The sequence below is a fragment of the Salvelinus fontinalis genome, chromosome 35 (genome assembly GCF_029448725.1).
Source record: "Salvelinus fontinalis isolate EN_2023a chromosome 35, ASM2944872v1, whole genome shotgun sequence".
Classification (NCBI taxonomy): Eukaryota; Metazoa; Chordata; class Actinopteri; order Salmoniformes; family Salmonidae; genus Salvelinus; species Salvelinus fontinalis.
Genome location: NC_074699.1, coordinates 19328605 through 19349397, shown reverse-complemented (window position 1 = coordinate 19349397; position 20793 = coordinate 19328605). Strand labels below are relative to the sequence as shown.

The 20793-nt window shown below is 42.2% G+C and overlaps 1 protein-coding gene across 1 annotated transcript in view; it reads left to right on the top strand.

Moving 5' to 3' along the window:
- Positions 1-20793, top strand: part of LOC129834466 (polypeptide N-acetylgalactosaminyltransferase 18-like) — an 88035-nt gene that overhangs the window by 48245 nt on the left and 18997 nt on the right. Inside the window, exons 4-7 of the mRNA XM_055899473.1 lie at positions 4778-4961; positions 6197-6394; positions 6594-6708; positions 16011-16196. Coding sequence (XP_055755448.1) covers positions 4778-4961; positions 6197-6394; positions 6594-6708; positions 16011-16196 — 683 coding nt within the window. The remainder of the gene's footprint in view (positions 1-4777; positions 4962-6196; positions 6395-6593; positions 6709-16010; positions 16197-20793) is intronic.

The following is a 20793-nucleotide window of genomic DNA, read 5'->3' as shown; positions in this document are numbered from 1 at the left end:
GCGAGCTGTGGCAAAAAGGTTTGCTGTGTCTGTCAGCGTAGTGTCCAGAGCATGGAGGCGCTACCAGGAGACAGGCCAGTACATCAGGAGACGTGGAGGAGGCCGTAGGAGGGCAACAACCCAGCAGCAGGACCGCTACCTCCGCCTTTGTGCAAGGAGGTGCACTGCCAGAGCCCTGCAAAATGACCTCCAGCAGGCCACAAATGTGCATGTGTCAGCATATGGTCTCACAAGGGGTCTGAGGATCTCATCTCGGTACCTAATTGCAGTCAGGCTACCTCTGGCGAGCACATGGAGGGCTGTGCGGCCCCACAAAGAAATGCCACCCCACACCATGACTGACCCACCGCCAAACCGGTCATGCTGGAGGATGTTGCAGGCAGCAGAACGTTCTCCACGGCGTCTCCAGACTCTGTCACGTCTGTCACATGTGCTCAGTGTGAACCTGCTTTCATCTGTGAAGAGCACAGGGCGCCAGTGGCGAATTTGCCAATCTTGGTGTTCTCTGGCAAATGCCAAACGTCCTGCACGGTGCTGGGCTGTAAGCACAACCCCCACTTGTGGACGTCGGGCCCTCATACCACCCTCATGGAGTCTGTTTCTGACCGTTTGAGCAGACACATGCACATTTGTGGCCTGCTGGAGGTCATTTTGCAGGGCTCTGGCAGTGCACCTCCTGGCACAAAGGCGGAGGTAGCGGTCCTGCTGCTGGGTTGTTGCCCTCCTACGGCCTCCTCCACGTCTCCTGATGTACTGGCCTGTCTCCTGGTAGCGCCTCCATGCTCTGGACACTACGCTGACAGACACAGCAAACCTTCTTGCCACAGCTCGCATTGATGTGCCATCCTGGATGAGCTGCACTACCTGAGCCACTTGTGTGGGTTGTAGACTCCGTCTCATGCTACCACTAGAGTGAGAGCACCGCCAGCATTCAAAAGTGACCAAAACATCAGCCAGGAAGCATAGGAACTGAGAAGTGGTCTGTGGTCACCACCTGCAGAATCACTCCTGTTTTGGGGGGTGTCTTGCTAAATGCCTATAATTTCCACCTTTTGTCTATTCCATTTGCACAACAGCATGTGAAATTTATTGTCAATCAGTGTTGCTTCCTAATTGGACAGTTTGATTTCACAGAAGTGTGATTGACTTGGAGTTACATTGTGTTGTTTAAGTGTTCCCTTTATTTTTTTGAGCAGTGTAGAAACATGAAAAGTGGGATGTATACGGAGGGTACAGGGCAACAGAAGACGAACAGCAGAAGGGCTAATGACCTTGGAGATGGGGAAAGGGCCGATAAACCGGGGGGGAGAGTTTGTGGGATTCCACCTGGAGGGGCAGATCCCGGGTGGACAGCCATACCTTCTGCCCTAGATGATACCGGGGAGCCGGTCCGGTGGTGAACCACTTGTTGTCGATACCTGGAGGTGGTCTTGAGAAGGGCCGACCGGGGTCTCTTCCAGGTACGAGAGCCTTCCAGGCGGACGAACATCTGGGCCGAAGGTATGCCGACCTCTTCCTTCTGCTCAGGGAAGAGCGGGGGCTGATATCCCAGGGAACACTCAAAGAGCTATGGAACCTGGGGCAGAGCAAGGAAGGGTGTTGCGGGCATATTCGACCCACACAACTTGCTGACTCCAGGTGGTGGGGTTGGCGGAGATCAGGCTGCGCAGAGTCGTCTCCAGGTCTTGGTTGACTCGCTCCGACTGGCCGTTGGACTGGGGGTCGGAACCCTGTAGGACAGGTTGGTCGACGACCCAGTGAGTGTGCAGGACGCCTTCCAGAACAAGAACTGAGGACCCCGGTCAGAGACATTTTCACAGGCAGTCCATGGATCCGGAAGACGTGCTGCACCATGAGCTGGGCCGTCTCTCTGGCATAGGGTAGCTTGAGGAGAGGAATGAAGTGGGCGGCGTTGGAAAACCGATCCCCTACGGTCAGGATGGCGGTGTTGCCATCAGACGGGGGGACTGTGACAAAGTCCAGGGATATGTGAGACTAGGTACAGTGAGGGACAGGCAGAGGTTGATGGAGACCAGCTGGAGCCTTGTTCTGTGCACAGATCGTGCATGCAGTGACGGACGCAGAGATGTCAGGAACCATGGTAGGCCACCAAAAATATTGTCGCACAAAGGCCATGGTCCGCCGGGAGCCCAGGTGGCAAAATCGAGGAATGGACCGCATCAGGAATGGACATCCGGTTAAGAAAGCTGTGCTGTGCCTCACAAACATATTTCCCTATTCCCCAGCTGAGTGCCATCGCCAGGCATGAGGTGGGAAGGATGGTCTCGGGTTCCGGGGTTGAAGCCGTGGGGCTATAGTATGTAAACTTCCGACTTCAACGGTAGGCTCCTGCTGCTATGTGCTGTTCCAGCTCACACAAGCCAAGGCTACTAACTTACTCTGGGACCTGTGATCCCACCTCTGAAATCACCACACAATGTTAAAAATGAAAGAAAAAAATATATCCTTTTTGTATGATCTACTATCAACATTATACATTTATTTTGGTGGTGGGGATGGGCCTCCAGAATTTTAAGTGGCTCAGTGCAGGTAAAAACTCAAAGAAAATTAGTGTCAAATTTTAGGAAAATGTCTACACATTTCAGCTGTTTCAAAATTATTGCTCTAGGAGTTCTATTCATACTGGCTTGTTTCAAAGGGGGAAACTGTCGGGCGAGCGTTGTGCGCTACTTCCGAAGGTTGCGGTAGAGAGTTAGCAAGTTCGCATTATTATAAACAGTATAGCCAAGGGTGTTCTCCCAAAACCTCTAGAGAATCTGTCGTAGTGTGAAAAGGGTCAAACTTGCCTCCACCACTCCCGCTAATTGAGCAACTTGGAACTTTTTTGTTGTTTGAGTGATGGAAATGGTGTGTGTATATGACGAGAACTCAATGTATTTTGAAAGATGAGATGTTGAGGATTATAATAAATACTGCTTTGATGTCATATAAGCAAGCCACATGCACTTCACATTTCCATATCATAAAACTCATGTAATATACAGTGCGAGAACAATCAGCTGTCTGTACTGTCTCCCTGTAGCGCTGTCTTAGGTGTCTCACAGTACAGACATTGCAATTTATTGCCCTGGCCACATCTACAGTCCTCATGCCTCCTTTCAGCATGCTTAAGGCACGTTCACGCAGATGAGCAGGGACCCTGAGCATCTTTCTTTTGATGTTTTTCAGAGTCAGTAGAAAGGCCTCTTTTAGTGTCCTAAGATTTCATAACTGTGATCTTAATTGCCTACCGTCTGTAATCTGTTAGTGTCTTAACGACCGTTCCACAGGTGCATGTTCATTAATTGTTTATGGTTCATTGAACAAGCATGGGAAACAGTGTTTAAACCCTTTACAATGAAGATCTGTGAAGTTATTTGGATTTTTACGAATTATCTTTGAAAGACGGTCCTGAAAATGGGACGATTCATTTTTTGCTGAGTTTAGAATGGAGTCATGCACTTCTGATTCCATTCTATGCCCACACAATTGACGATCTGCTTCTCTGAATTGCCTTGTGAAAACCTAACATTGTAAGATCATATTTTAGAATTTAGTTAGTTATGCTGGAAATAGAACAAGCTTTCAAATTATGCCCACCCTAACCCAGATTGTGATTTGTAATGGACCGTTTTTGGATCGCGTTAACAACAGTAGTATTTGTGTGAAGACAGGAATGCAGGCCTGTGTTCCAAGCAAAACAACTACAAGTGTGCTGGCTCTAGTTCCTCAACCTCACAGCTAGGAGAGCAAAAAAAATGCACCTTATAATTGAAGACTCTTTTTTGAGTCATAAAAGTGCATTGAAATAACTTAGGAACTGTGCACACTTTGGAGAGGTGTGTGGCCATTTTGAGACACCAGATAGATCTCTTACTCAAACCCTTGTAATTATGTAGAATCTACCACAAATTTCCTGTGAATATTCTTATCATATTATTGAATGTATCCAGAGTATTTTCAGATTTTGTTATTAACAAATGTGGCAAAAAGTACAGTAAATGTGAAATGTAAATAAAATCAACAGTGTAATTTGGATTGAGTGGATTGGATCAACAGTTTGGATTGAGTCTTGTGTCAGTTGAACTGTTTAGTCTAATAATTTCCCCATAATCTCCAATCTGTTCCCTTTTAATTGCTACCATGGTTATGCATACATTATGCTTTCCATATTTCTTCTGTAAGAAACATTTTAATTTAGCCCTATAGGCCAAAACCCATGAGTGTAAGGGGTTAAGAGAAAAACAGTCTTTGGTTGACCCCTATAGCAACACTTTACAAGCCTGTGGCACTATGCCACCATCTTTATTTAGGCCTATTCATTCCCATAAACCTACAGTTTTGTGTGACTCAAAAGCATAATATTGAACTGATGATTTGTTGGTTTGTCAAAAAGTTAAATGCTGTATTGAGGCCAAAAGCACCCCAACTGTGCCCAATTCCTGCTTTTAATTTCACGCTTTTGATAGAATTGCGGCCTGATTCTTCAGGATTGCAATATCCCCTCATGTACAGCAAGCCCTATGGAACCCTACAACTGGAGGCAAGTTCTTTGGTCTAGTGATCAAACCAGTGGAGCATGACTGCTTTTGGCTGCCTCCCCCTACCCTTAAATACCCCAAGGTGGATAAGATGGAGTCTATTGGGCGTGGTGTCGTCTATGTATCATCAGTAGCATCTCTTACTTACCTCACCAAAGATTGAGGAAACTCAAGGTTTAACACATTATTGTGTGCATGTGCGTGTGTGTGCATAATCATGTGTGTTTCTCCTTTAGACGAGCTGAAGGAGAAGCTACAGGACTTTGTGTCTGCTACCAACAGCCATCGGCCTGGCTTCATCAAGGTGGTGCGCCATGATAAGCAGGAGGGTCTGATCCGCTCCAGGGTGAGTGGGTGGAGGGCGGCCACCGCTCCGGTTGTGGCCCTGTTCGACGCCCACGTGGAGTTCAACATAGGCTGGTGAGTCACATGACATACACACAAAGTACATTAACACACTTCAATAAACTGATTTATGAGGCATATGGGTTCTCAGGTACAGCACTCTATGGCCATGCTCAAAGCCACATTTGATTGTGGACTATTGCCTTCTGAGGTATAGCTAAGAGTTGCCAGTGTGTTGGCATGGCATGTTGTCTATGATGACAGTGTGGCAGGAAGTGTGTGAGGCCTTCACATAGGCCCTTCCCATACTTCCCTGGGGCACAACGATCATTGCTCTGACAGAGTTCTCATACCGTCGAATTGTGGTCTCAACAGCCTGACCCAAATCTGTCAGGGGGGTTTGAACAGCATCCCAAGTATTTCTGTTTTTAATCTGTGCTGATTCGGTATTAAACCTACATAGCACAAATAGCATCTCACAGGAATGCTTTTACCTAGATGTGCGCTTGCTACAGGCTGATTCATTGTTTCAGTCTGAATACTTGGCAGGAGCGCCTACGCACATAGTTTGTTCAGAATACAATAGATTCATTTTCCAACTCAGCTTCTACAACCTAATCTGTTTTTATTGTCACACACTAGATAGGTGCAGAGAAATGTGTTGTTTTACAGGGCCAGCCATAGTAGTACAGCATCCCTGGAGCAAACTATGGTTAAGTGCCTTGCTCAAGGGCACATCAACAGAATGTTCACTTTCTTTACTCAGGTATTCGAACTAGCGACCTTTCGTTTACTAGCCCAACGCTCTAACCGCTAGGCTACCTACCACCCAGTAACCTGTAACTATCGGTATGTGGCTAATCCAAGCCATTACTGAGCATGATTGCACAATTATTGTATACTGTTTGCATTGTTTTGTGTATGAAGGAATCATTAACACATCTATGCTCTATTCTCACGTTTCTGTTTTCCCAGTGGCTTATATTTTACATATACATTTTAGTAATTTAGCAGACACTCTTATCCTAGAGCGACTTATAATTAGTGCATTCATCTTAAGATAGCTAGGTGAGACAACCACAGATCACAGTCATAGTAATACATGTTCCCTCAATAAAGTAGTTATCAGCAAAGTCAGTGCTAGTAGGAAAATACACATTTTTATATTTTACATTTTTTGGACCCTTAGTTACAATGGACCCTGCAGAGTTTTTATATATTGCACATGGTCCTCGTTTACATGTGTAGGGTAGGTAATTGAGATAGCTTCTCACATGCTCAAACTTAATTGTGTTCTACTGTGTTTGAAGGGCTGAGCCTGTTCTCATGAGAATTCAGGAGGACAGAACACGCATAATCTCTCCGTCGTTTGATAACATCAAATACGACACGTTTGAGATTGAAGAGTACCCACTGTCTGCTCAGGGCTTCGACTGGGAGCTGTGGTGCCGCTACCTCAACCCACCCAAGTCCTGGTTTCACCAGGCCAACAACAGTGCTCCAATTAGGTAGGTAGGAATATGGGGACTTCTACAAAACTTCTACAAAAACAGGACATAACACATAGGAAAACACATTGAAATACACATTGATTGATTAATGTGTTCATGACTCCCAAGTTATTCTTTTTTAGTTAAGCAAAGTATCCAGTAGGTCGACTAACACATGTAAATACATTTTGTATCTACTCCATGTGTGATGGTGTAGGAGCCCTTCTCTGATTGGCTGCTTCGTGGTGGACAGGCTGTACTTTGAGGAAATTGGCCTGCTTGACGAGGGGATGGAGGTGTACGGGGGCGAGAACGTGGAGCTGGGGGTCAGGGTGAGTAATGACGCCACCTCCAGCAGGCACAGGGCATTGTTCATTTAGGCAATGGCTCGGATCCTGGAGAATTAACAGTGATAATGACCCACACTGTTTTTGGCAGCCCTACCTTTAGAGTTTGGCCTCCCTCTACTTTTTATGTAAATTGTCCTCTGGCTCAAAGCATTGTGCGGTCTGTAATTAGAACACATTAACAATGTGTAGTAAGAGGACTAGGTGGAGTTATACCACCCCAAAGTCATATTTTTTTTTTCTATTTCAGTCTTTAAAGGCCCCCTTAGTTCCTAGCAAAGAAAAATGTCAGATTTTAAATCAACACCTTTTATACACTTCAAAGACTGCTTTGGGTTGTGCCAGTTATATTGCTTTGTGTTAATCTTACGTCATATTTCCAGACTGTCGAGCATACCTCCAGTCAAGTATATTCCCTGTATGTGTGAGTGACGGTCCATTCCCCTGCCTCAGCTCTGTCTCCGAGCCAGAGTCGGTGTGATCTCAGCAGTACAATGAGCAGATGGGCCAGAGGAGGCAGGACTTCCCCAGGGAGGTCTAATAATAACCCTGCCACACTCACTGTACATATACCGCCACTAAAACAGCAATCAACTCCAACAATAACACCCAGAGACAGGGGACAAACACAGTGTTCCTCCAGCTGTACTCTGTAGATTACAGTACAGCCTCAGACAGAGAGAGAGAGAGAGAGAGAGAAGGCTTACCATGTAATGCCAACGTGGGGAAATATCCATCCTCGGTAATGACAGATGTAATCAACAGTCACTCTTTAGGAAAGAGGAGGAGATTAGTCCCATAAGTAATTTTCCTTCAAAAAATTACATGCTTTCAGGATTTGGGGCTTGATAATGGCCCTGCTGATTGCTTTCTGCTGAAAACATTGGTGATTTTATCACCTACATAATACATCAGTGTCCTGCATACCGCTATGTACAAACAGTTGATGAATCATTTCAGTTAACTCTACCTCTAAAAAATAGAGACAAAGGATATCTGTGCCTCCGGATGTGCTGCTTGTACCCCATGCTGTTTTAATGGCTGGGGTCTGTATCTGGACGGCGTCATATAGGAAGTGACCCCTGGTCCCTGGTTGGAGGGTTAATGTGGCGTAGCCTGCAGCTCTGTTCTGTGTTCTGGATGTGTGGACTGATGGGAGGCATTGGTCTGACAAGGTGATGTAGTGAACTGAGAGCTGCAGGACTGGAGCCCATAGAGGCCCTGGAACTGGTCCCAGATCAGCAACCCCACTGAGCTCCAGCAGGGCCAGCCTGTTTCAGGATATTGGTCCTGCCTGCAGACCACCTGCCTGCACACACTCTGGCTGACACCAGAACAGCGCTAAGGAACATTCACAGAGACACTCACACACAAGGCCAACACTGCTGCACAGCGCAGGGGACCTCTCTGGTCCAGGCTTGGGCTTAATCTGTAGGGGGATGTCCTGGGTGTATCAGGATGACAGCTGCACCATGTTTTCATTATTTCACTGGAAGAAAATATGCAAGGATCATGAAATGTCATGTGAATGGCATTTACAATGAATGGTGTTCATTTATTTATTGTATGTGTTAGAGATTTAACATAACTGTCCCCTGTGTGCTGCTTTAGCTTGCAGAATGTGTTGCTAGGGAATGGAAATATACAGTAGTGCTGACTGGCTGTTGTTGGAGCTAGAGGGCACAACATGTTTCTGTCCTTTCTGATGAAAAACCCAGCTGTAGACGTCGGCCAAATCTAAATTATATTTCTGAAAGATAATCCCTCAAGTCTAATTCGGTCATAAAATACAAAGCAGAAATGTACTTTTGTTTTGCTAGAGGGTGAGAATTAGGGTTTAATATTTTCCCGGTATTTTACAAATGTTCCATCCTGAGTATTTCCCGCCAAAACCGGGAGTGTCATTAGAAAGTATATAAATAGGCCTATGTCTGGATTTGATTAGAGCTTTGATCGAAAAATTCAAGCCTGAGCCATTAAATCAATTTTATGGGCCCTACATTAGACATTTAATGAGCCCAAGCCCAAAAAAGCCCAAATGAATGTGCCGTTATTCAATATATATTATATAAGCTACTGCACATTACCCACGACAGAAAACATAAAAGCCCATAGATGTAGATGCTCTCTTAGGTAAATAAATTGAACTAGCTCCAGTAGGCTAATCCTTTTGATTGTGAACTGTATTACTGTATTGTATTATACTGTAGCCTATTATATTGTAGCCTATTTTATGCACATCGTTCAAACCATGATAAAGCATGGACAGAACATCCAATTCTGGTGCAGCACATGCGGCCTACAAAGTTACAAGTATAGGCTAAAGAATTAGATATGAATTTTGAAATATAATAGTGCCTATTTTTCAAATTACTAGGCTGGCACATATATATATATACCTTTCATAATATTTCCCCTAATGTTATTAGTCTACCTCCTCTTTCTCTCTCTATTGTTGCTTCATTCCTTCCTCACTTTTAACAGTTAAATTAAACAAGTTTTGTTGTCCTTACCTTCATCATTCTAATGACAGCCATGAATAATATAGGACTAGAATTAGATGCAGAGAAGGCTTTCACTTCTCTTCACGAAGATTGAATGATTGTGGGTCTGAGTAAATAACTGCTATAGCCTACCGCCATATCGCGTTCACTCTTCTGGCTGCTGTATTCAACATTCAGCTAACAAGAGCTTCCGTCCCTCTTCAAGTAGTCTATTGGTAAAAGAAATGCTAATTGAGCAAACTATTCGAGTCTAGATTTTCCTGCATGGGACTCCAAGAGCTAAGGAGCGTTTTTTAAGGAGAGAGGCCAGCAGAGCACTGGTGCGTGTGTATCGCGCAAGAGACAGACGCTATGAGTTAGAAGCTTATTATGCATAACCCATCATTAATTAGCTAAATATAAGGCTAATACTGCATTTAATTTATTACCTGAAGATGTAGAATATGACATCTTCGGAAAATATTCAGACCCCTTGACTTTTTCCACATTTTGTTAGGTTACAGCCTTGTTCTAAAATTGCTTAAATTATTTTTCGATCAGTTTGTCTGGGTGGCCAGCTCTAGGAAGAGTGCAAAAAAATCTTAAAGGGTTCTGAATACTTTCCGAATGCACTGTGGGTGTGTGTGTGTGTGTGCGTGTGTAGTAGGTGTGTCCAAACTTTTGACTGGTACTGTGTGTGTGTGTGTATATGTATGTATGTATATATATATGTATGTATATATATGTATATATATATATATGTATATATATATATATATATATATATATATATATATATATATATATATATATATATATATGTATATATATATATATATATATATATATATACTACCGTTCAAAAGTTTGCGGTCACTTAGAAATGTCCTTGTTTATGAAAGAAAAGCAAAAGCATTTGACCATTAAAATAACATCAAATTAATCAGAAATACAGTGGAGACATTGTTAATGTTGTAAATGACTATTGTAGCTGGAAACGGCAGATAAAAAAATAAATAATGAATATCTACATAGGCGTACAGAGGCCCATTATCAGCCACCATCACTCCTGTGTTCCAATGGCACGTTGTGTTAGCTAATCCAAGTTTATCATTTTAAAAGGCTAATTGATCATTAGAAAACCGTTATGCAATTATGTTAGCACAGCTGAAAACTGTTGTTCTGATTTAAAGAAGCAATAAAACTGGCCTTCTTTAGACTAGTTGAGTATCTGGAGCATCAGCATTTGTGGGTTCGATTCCAGGCTCAAAATGTCCAGAAACAAATAACTTTCTTCTGAAACTCATCAGTCTATTCTTGTTCTGAGAAATGAAGGCTATTCCATGTGAGAAATTGCCAAAAAACTGAAGATCCTGTACTCCCTTCACAGAACAGCGCAAATTGGCTCTAACCAGAATAGAAAGAGGAGTGGGAGGCCCCGATGCACAATTGAGCGAGAGGACAAGTACATTAGAGTGTCTAGTTTAAGAGACATATGCCTCACAAGTCCTCAACTGGCAGCTTCTTTAAATAGTACCAGCACAACACCCGTCTCACATTAACAGTGAAGAGGCGACTCCGGGATGCTGGCCTTCTAGGATGCAAACAATGTTCTTCCCCAAAAACATAGCAAAATGGCAATCTGTTTCAGTAGCTATAGCTAACTATATAGCTAGGTGTCATCTAAAATAACCCTAATTTATAAGACAGTTCTTATTTGATTAACCGGTGGTGGATCCATCTATGTGAAGCTAGCCACAATAAGGATTAGCCACAATCGTGAACGTTGCGGTTAGCCTTCAAAATAAAAGTATGCCATTGACAGTGATGCAAATGAATACAAATAGTAGAATTATGCCATAATTTAATAGATCATGCTAAACGAGGTTGGAATGTTGTTATATAAAATCAACAAAAGACAATCATTTGTTAATTTGACAAATCTGTTGAAATCACACTGGATGTATTATACTTTAGAATTGCATTGGGAGCATACTTATTTCACTGTACAGCCTTACCTATGGATTGTGGATCAATGACATGGTGGGGTATCAGTCTACTCAGTGCAGTGACACCCAAAGAACATTAGCATCGTAGCTCTTATTGCAGGACTAAGAAACAAATGTGAATTGAGCCACATTTGTCAACCTACTATGTGTATTGAACACTATTCCAGAGGAAAAACAATACTGTGTGGATGTTTTGGAGTCAGATAACTCTGAGGAGGTTGTTGGGAAAAAATATATTGAGTAGACTGTTACCCCATTTCATTGATCCCCAATCCTTAGGTAAAGCTGTACAGTGCAATATGAATGTCAATACACTCAATAGGCTGACTTGGGAGGGGATTTCACACAGTCACAGTCCCACGACATCAAATCAAAGTTTATTTGTCACATGTGCCGAATACAACAGGTGTAGTAGACCTTACAGTGAAATGCTTACTTACAGGCTCTAACCAATAGTGCAACAATAGGTAAGTAAAGAAATAAAACAACAGTAAAAAGACAGGCTATATACAGGAGCGAGGCTATAAAAGTAGCGAGGCTACATACAGACAACGGTTAGTCAGGCTGATTTGAAGCAGTATGTACATGTAGATATGGTTAAAGTGACTATGCATATATGATAAACAGAGAGTAGCAGTAGCGTAAAAAGAGGGGTTGGGGGGGCACACAATGCAAATTGTCCGGGTTGCCATTTGATTATCTGTTCAGGGTGGTAAACTGTTGAGAATCCTTTTTGATAAGAGCTACAATGCTAATATTTGCGTAAACTCTTCAGTTGTGTTCTATGGGTGTCACCGAGGAGACTGATATCCCATTTCATTACTTCACATTCCAACCTTGTTTAATATTACAAAGTCTAAATATGGCATGATTCCACCAATTGTAATCTTCTGCATCACTTTCAAATAGGTACTTTTATTTTGAAGGCAAACCGCAAATTTCACTATTGTGCCTAATCCTTATTGTGGCTAGCTTCACAACACATAACCCGGTGCAGTCGAGCCTCACTAGTCAGATGAAGCTAGCAGGCTGCTTATAACGTTAGCTTTGGGCAACAGGGTTAAGTAGCTGGCTAGCTATTTATTTTCATGACCTGAAGTTCAGTTTCAATAGGTAGCCACTTGTTGTTCGCCTATCTAATACTTACTCACAAGGATTCCTAAATCATTGCTAAGAATAGTGAAAATGACTGCAGTTTCTACTGGTCATTGTTTTCAGGCTGGTTGTATTGGTGCTATCTAGGTACCAAGCTAAAGCTAGCTAGCTACCCCAGAAGTTGCGGTCGAACAAATAATGCTTTATTACCAACGCGGTATTGTAAACACATTGTTCGTGGACGGTGTTTGGTTGTTTGCAGACTTTTTTGTACTGCTTTGTCAGTGTTACTGATAGTAGTGGTGGCGCGTGGCTTGCACGTGCAAATTCAGAACACACAACATTCTATAATAGAACTATGTTATTTGACGTGTGAAATTAAAAGCTTATTTAACCGTCAAATAGTGTTATTGTCAAATAGTGTTATTTCACGTGTATCTTTTTTGACACGCAAAGACCCAAATGGCATTCCATAGTATGTCGGGAAGCTAATAGCAGTGACACTATTACTGTGTAACTCTGGTAGGGCAACATCTGAACAATAGCGCACTTGGTAACGTGTACCGGTGCTCAACCAGTCGCAAAAGCCAACATCACCATGACAGAGAATGGTTAATTGTCAAGGGCAATGAATTCCACTATCTTGCCGCTAATGGATTTCGCCTTTTGAGTTGTCTCGCTGAAATGTTCTTACTCTTTCAAATGACTGCTCGACTTGGTGACTGCTCGATCCACACAGCAGACATTGTGGGCTAGGCTAGGAACGCTGTGTTGCACGTGTAGTGCAAAATTTAACATAGCTTCTTTACGTCATGTACCTACGTTATATAGGTATGCACATCAGCTTTTGACATCGGTTTTTCACATCCGTGTTAAACTAGACATCGGGCAGATACCGATGTTGGCATTTTTAACTAATATCGTCCGATTGCCGATATGTTCACCGATATATCGCACATCCCTAGAAATGATAGGTCTACATGCATTGTGAGATGGGCTGTCTGTCCTCACCCTGAGCGTTGATTCATCATGCAGAGGCCGTAGAGAAACCAGTTTTAGACATTGCATATAATTTAACAGTTCCATTTCACACCATGCTGTTCATATAAATAATTTACTATAATTTACCGGTAACCAGGTTCCTGCCATTCAACCCTATTGAGAATGTATGGCTTTGCATACATATTCTTTCACAACACCTGCACATTTTGGAGATGCAGCCATTGTGACTTCTTTTGGATGGAGAAATTGGGATCATTGAACGCTGTGAAGAAGCTCATAGATCAGTTATGCAAATGTTATATGCTCTCTAAGACTGTTTATGAATAACCCAATGGGACTCCTTGTTAAAATAAAGGTTTTTGAATGAGTATGGATATGTATGGAAAGCATGAACATTTTCATAATAAAACATAACTAGCTTTAGACTAATTTATATCCTAGCCCTATCCTATCCCTATAAACAGTATACAATACAGTCATGTTGTGTAAACAGGAGTCATAGCATGCACCTACAGTATGCTCTGCAACAGGTATCTCTGGTTGATAAGTAGGTGCTGGAACTGCAAATGTAGTTGCAGACTGCATGGAAATTAACACATACTGCATCGAATGACTATTAATGTAGCCTATGTGTCACACAGAAGTAATTTACTGAAAATGTCAGGTAAAACAATTATTGAATTTTTATTAATGTTAAGGTCCATAGGCTTTGAGACTGTTTTACTATATTAGTTATTGTAGGCAGGAAATATTCCATAGATTCCAAAGCCAATTGTACGCTGTATGTTGTGAGGTGCTCCGTTCAACACCCTATTCACAATGTTGACACAATAAGCCAATGGCTGGAAAACTGTCATAACACATCCTCTGTGATGCTTGGTATACACAGCTCCTGTAACATGAAATACAGTCTTGACATGTGGGAGAGAGAATGAGTGGGTTGTGAAATGGTTTTCCTGAAGAAGGTTCACTGAGGTCATGTGTCTGTAATCTGTCTGTATCTGGCGTGTCTATACTCTGCCCCATACCATAAGTGCTGAGAAGATTGGAGGATGATGATGATAATGATGATGAGAGCAGTTTGATGTTCTTGAGGACCTATACTGCACCTCTCCAATCAAAGACTGATGAAGATTTCTGTCTGTTCTCTGTCTGTAGTGTATTAACATCAGTTCACTTGGTTCACTCAGGTCAGGGGAAAATATTGACATACATGTACGTTACTTTTTCACAGATGCCTGTTTTGCCGCTTCAGTTTGTTTAGTAGAAACTCTGGATGGGGAAATAGGACTGTGGGTGTTGACATTGCCAGTTGGTTAGTTTGCCATGGAGAAATGAGCACAGCAAACAGAGGAGAGGAGGTGACTCTGGAAAGCAAGACTGAACGCCTCTGTGAGAGAATGTGACAGAGTGCCTCATCCTTGGAAGTAGATCACAGCACAGCAGTCACAGACATCATCAATTACAGGACTTGCGTCATTGAGCTGTATCACTCCTGTAACGCTGTCGTCTGACTGTTGTGGTCTGTAATTGTGTTTTGTTCTGTGTGCTCTTGTTTCTCTTTCTGGGTCTGTCTGTGTGTGTGCATGTATGTATGTGTCCTGCTTCATATCCCCTGATAGACGACTTAGAGCTTTCTGTGGCTGGCCCTGAGTGCTATAGGTAGACAGAGGAAGGAAAACTCCTTGCAGACAGCTGAGGCGGATCTACTCTCCATGCCAGTTCAGGCAGTGCTGTGGGCAGCAATGTAGGAAATGATAACATTGTGGAATGAGCATTACCTCTCCAGAAACTCTGGAAGAACATCAGAGCTTTGTAGTGAATTTTTGCGCGTTGAACCTGACAAGAGGAGATGTGGAATGAATGTCGGTGTGCAGGAATTCTCAGGATGGAATGTTAGCCCGTTGGAGCCCGGTTGGACGTCAGTTAGTGCTGTGCTGTGGAGGGAGGAGAGAGGAGAGAGGCTCCTGACTGGAGGCTATGAGCTCTTCAGGGCCAGAGCAGAGATAAAAGCCGGTAGAGCACAGATATACAGAGCCACAAGGGACAAAGAACAGACAGTTTTATCACAACAGTGATTCACAGAATTACACTACATCTATGAAAGAGCAGGAGATATGGCCATACTGTAAGAATGTTGTTACTTACACTCTGAATTCTCCTTCTCCCTTTTTCTCATTCTCTCACACACTCTCTTTCTCTCTTCCTCTTCCTCTCTCGCTCTTGCTGTGTGTGTCTCTATCTCTCTCTCTCTCCCTCTCGCTCTCCTAGCAGCCATTAATCATGACATTAAGCATAAGGCACTGGGACTCCAAATGTCATCTCACATCAGCAATTAAAACTGTTACCCCACTAAGTCAGACACAGCATGTCAGATGTCAGTGAAGACATGGTGCTCCTTTTTGATGAGGCTTCTGGCACCCTCAGTACTGTGAGGTGTTATCTGGACCAAGGAGAGGTGTCTCCAGGTTTTCTTCTTCCTGGTTGCATCTGACAGGCTTTTTGGATCAAGTAGAGAGGTGGAGCTTATGTAACCTTGTCAGCCTCAAAGTAAGAGGCTTCAGATCTGAGTCTTTCTCCTGGAGCACACTCTGGAGCTCTAGATCTGCTCTGGGTCTTTTCCTGCCCAGCAACATGATTTTAGCACAACTGATGATTAACCAAGTTTTTCCCTCTGTCTTTTTATGTGTGATACCAGGTGTGGCAGTGTGGGGGCAGTGTGGAAGTCCTGCCCTGTGCACGTATCGCCCATATAGAGCGTGCCCACAAGCCCTACACTGAGGACCTGACGTCTCACGTGAGACGGAACGCCCTGAGGGTGGCGGAGGTCTGGATGGACGAGTTTAAGAGCCATGTCTACATGGCCTGGAACATCCCCCAGGAGGTGAGAGTCTGTCAGCTGCTAACTGGATGGAGTCTACTGAAACATGTCTACTGAACCATGTCTATTGGAGGGTGGGCAAGTGGTTAGGGTGGGGAATATTGTCTCGCTAGTGGTAATTTGTAAATAAAGAGTGATGTGTAGTACGTTAGTGTACAGGTTTAGGATCTTAATTTGATCACCCAGGAGAATTTTCCTACAATACAGGATATTTTAACCTGTTAGGGGTGCAGCCTGACACCGGTACACTTATGACAACATCCAGCTCAAGTGCAGGGCGCGAAATTCAAAAGATATTTTTTTTAAATATTTAACTTTCACACATTAACAAGTCCAAGACACCAGATGAAAGGTGCACATCTTGTGAATCAAGCCAACATGTCCGATTTTTAAAATGTTTTACAGGGAAGACACAATATGTAAATCTAATAGCTAATCACGTTAGCAAAAGACACCAATATTCTTACTCCATCAGTTTATGACTCCATCAGTAGCTATCACGAATTCGGCCAAATAAAGATAAAAATAGCCACTAACCAAGAAACAACCTCATCAGATGACAGTCTGATAACATATTTATTATATAGCATATGTTTTTTTCAAAAAATTTGCATATTTCAGGTATAATTCATATTTTACATTTCAGTTACAATCAGAAATTGCACCGAAAGCAGCCATAATATTTACAGACACCAACGTCAAATACCTAATTACTCATCATAAAACATTTCTGAAAAATACATAGTGTACAGCAATTGAAAGACAGGCATCTTGTGATTCTAGACAATATTTCCGAGTTTTACAGCGCAAACAAAATGTAGCGTGATATTAGCATAGCCACAATAGACAGAAAAACTTGGACGCCCACGACCAGTCAACATGCACGACAGATATTAGAAATAGCATCATAAAATGTTTCTTACTTTTGGTGGTCTTCCGTCAGAATGTTGGATAAGGTGTCCTTTGTCCAGAATAGTCGTTGTTTTGATCTGGAACGGCAAATATCCCTCTTCATATAGCATGGGCACTTGCCAAGTGACACGGATTACTCCAAAGTCAACAAAGTTAGAAAACGGAACATGGCAAAACTCCCGAAAAAGTTTCAATAATGTGATTAAACTATATTGAAAAAACATACGTTACGATGATATGGTGACATGTATCAAATCAAATCTAAGACGGAGATGTTCGTCTTTCATAACCACAGCTAAACAGAAGCCATTTCCGTGTCCTCTTTCGCGTGCTCCAGAAACAGGAACTGGACGATCATGTCAAACAAAGACCTTTTATTCCTACCTCTGACCAAGATAGACACGAAATTTCTTCTCTCACCGCATCTTCACAACCAGGGGAAGGCGTAGGAAGTGTTTGTAGACTCCTACGTCACACGCCCATGTATAGGCATGAGGTTGAACAGAGCATAGATTTCTGACATTTCACTTCCTGGTCAGGAAAAGTGCTGCAGAAGGATTTCTGTTTCACTCAGAGAAATAATTCAAACGTTTTTAGAAACTAGAGAGTGTTTTCTATCCAATTGTAATAATAATATGCATATTGTACGAGCAAGAATTGAGTACGACGCCATTTGAAATGGGCACATATAATCTGGCTACTCAATACGCCCCCTGCAGCCATAAGAAGTTAAACTTGTAGAGTATTTGAGGTTTAAAAAGGCTTCTGAAGTTTGTAAATTCCACTTTGAAATGTCAGACTTAATTTTCCCTTATCAAATATGTATCAACCACTAAACAAATGTCCATTAATTATAAACCACATAAATCGGCAGGTAGCCTTGTGGGTGGCAAGTAGCCTAGTGGTTAAAGCTCTTGGAACAGTAACCGGAGGGTTGCCAGATTGAATCCCCGAGCTGACAAGGTAAAAATCTGTTGTTCTGCCCCTGAACAAGGTAGTTAACCCACTGTTCCTACGCTGTCATTGTAAATAAGAATTTGTTATTAACTGACTTGCCTAGTTAAATAAATAAAAAAATAATTCAAATTAACTGTTGCAGCAGGATTATTTTACTGCTGTAGTAAACTGGCTAAAATTTAAATCCTACACCTGTATTGTGAAGAAGACGGAAGTCGGAAGTTTACAAACACTTAGGTTGGAGTCATTAACTCATTTTTCAACCACTCCACAAATTTCTTGTGGACAAACTATAGTTTTGGCAAGTCGGTTAGGACATCTACTCTGACCCACAATTACAGTGGGTCAGAAGTTTACATACACTAAGTTGACTGTGCCTTTAAACAGCTTGGAAAATTCCAGAAAATGATGTCATGGCTTTAGAAGCTTCTGATGGGCTAATTGACATCCTTTGAGTCAATTGGAGGTGTACCTGTGGATGTATTTCAAGGCCTACCTTCAAACTCAGTGCCTCTTTGCTTGACATCATGGGATCATGAGACCTCCATAAGTCTGGTTCACCTTGGGAGCAATTTCCAAACGCCTGAAGGTACCACGTTCATCTGTACAAACAATAGTACGCAAATATAAACACCATAGGACCACACAGCCATCCTACCGCTCAGGAAGGAGATGTGTTCTGTCTCCTAGAGAGTGCAACTCAATCCTAGAACAACAGCAAAGGACCTTGTGAAGATGCTGGAGGAAACAGGTACAAAAGTATCTATATCCATAGTAAAACGAGTCCTATATTGACAACCTGAAAGGCTGCTCTGCAAGGAAGAAGCCACTGCTCCAAAACCGCCATAAAAAAGCCAGACTACGGTTTGCAACTGCACATGGGGACAAAGATCATAGTTTTTGGAGAAAGGTCCTCTGGTCTGATGAAACAAAAATAGAAATGTTTGGCCATAATGACCATCGTTATGTTTGAAGGAAAAAGGGGGAGGCTTGCAAGCTGAAGAACATCATCCCAACCATGAAGCACAGGGTGGCAACATCATGTTGTGGGTGTGCTTTGCTGCAGGAGGGACTGGTGCAATTCACAAAATAGATGGCATCATGAGGCAGGAAAATTATGTGGATATATTGAAGCAACATCTCAAGACATCAGTCAGGAAGTTAAAGCTTGGTCGCAAATGGGTCATCCAAATGGACAATGACCCCAAGCATACTTCCAAAGTTGTGGCAAAATGGCTTAACCTGTCTAGGATCAGCGTGGCGCTAGCGGCACCCCCCCCCCCCCCCACTGAAAAACCAGTGCCGCGAAATTCAAAAAAAATATTTTTTTTAAATATTTAACTTTCACACATTAAAGTCCAATACAGCTAATGAAAGACACAGATCTTATGAATCCAGTCAACATTTCCGATTTTTAAAATGTTTTACAGGGAAGACACAATATGTAAAGATGTACATCTATTACCTAAAAACACATTAGCATAATCCACCATCTTTTATTTGTCCACCAACACCAGTAGCCATCACCAATTCGGCTAAACTAAGATATTTATAGCCCCTAACCAACAAAAAAACTCATTAGATGACAGTCTGATAACATATTTATGGTATGGGATAGGTTTTGTTAGAAAAAAGTGCATATTTCAGGTATATGGCATAGTTTACAATTGCACCCACCATCACAAATGGACTAGAATAATTACAATGAGCAACGTGTTTACCTAACTACTAATCATCAAACATTTCGTAAAAATACACAGCATACACGAATCGAAAGACACAGATCCTGTGAATACAGACAATATTTCAGATTTTCTAAGTGTCTTACAGCGAAAACACAATAAATCGTTATATTAGCATAGCACATAGCACATAGCAGCCCAGCATTGATTCTAGCCAAAGTGGGCGATAACGTCAACATCGCCAAAAATATATTAATTTTTTCACTAACCTTCTCAGAATTCTTCAGATGACACTCCTGTAACATCATATTACACAATCCATATAGAGTTTGATCGAAAATGTTTATATTTAGCCACCAAAATCATGGTTAGACAATGTGAAATGTAGACAAGCTGGTAAAGAAAATGTCCTTGCGCCACTTAGACAGTGATCTACTCTTATACATAAATACTCATAAACGTGACTAAAAAATATTGGGTGGACAGGGATTGATAGACAATTTAATTCTTAATACAATTGCGTTATTACATTTTTTAATTTATCCTTACTTTTCAATACAGTTTGCGCCAAGCGAAGCTACGTCAAAAAACATGGCGTCCTAAGCCACTAAAATGTTTCGACAGAAACACGATTTATCATAATAAAAATGTCCTACCTTGAGCTGTTCTTCCATCAGTATCTTGGGCAAAGGATCCTTTCTTGGGAGAAATCGTCTTTTGGTGGAAAGCTGTCCTCTTGCCATGTGGAAAAGTCAACTGCGTTCGGGATGAACTGAAAAGCGTGCCCAACTTTTCACATCGTTGCAAAAATAAATGTCCCAAAATCGCACTAAACGGATATAAATTGCTATAAAACGCTTTAAATTAACTACCTTATGATGTTTTTAACTCCTATAACGAGTGAAAAGATGACCGGAGAAATATAACAGGCTAAACTAACGCTTGGAACAGGAGAGGGTCGGTGTCTTCCACGCGCGTTACGCAGCTCCCAAAGAATGACTAGCTTCAGAGTTTTTTCATTTGTAGGGCCTGTGAACGCGCAATCGAGC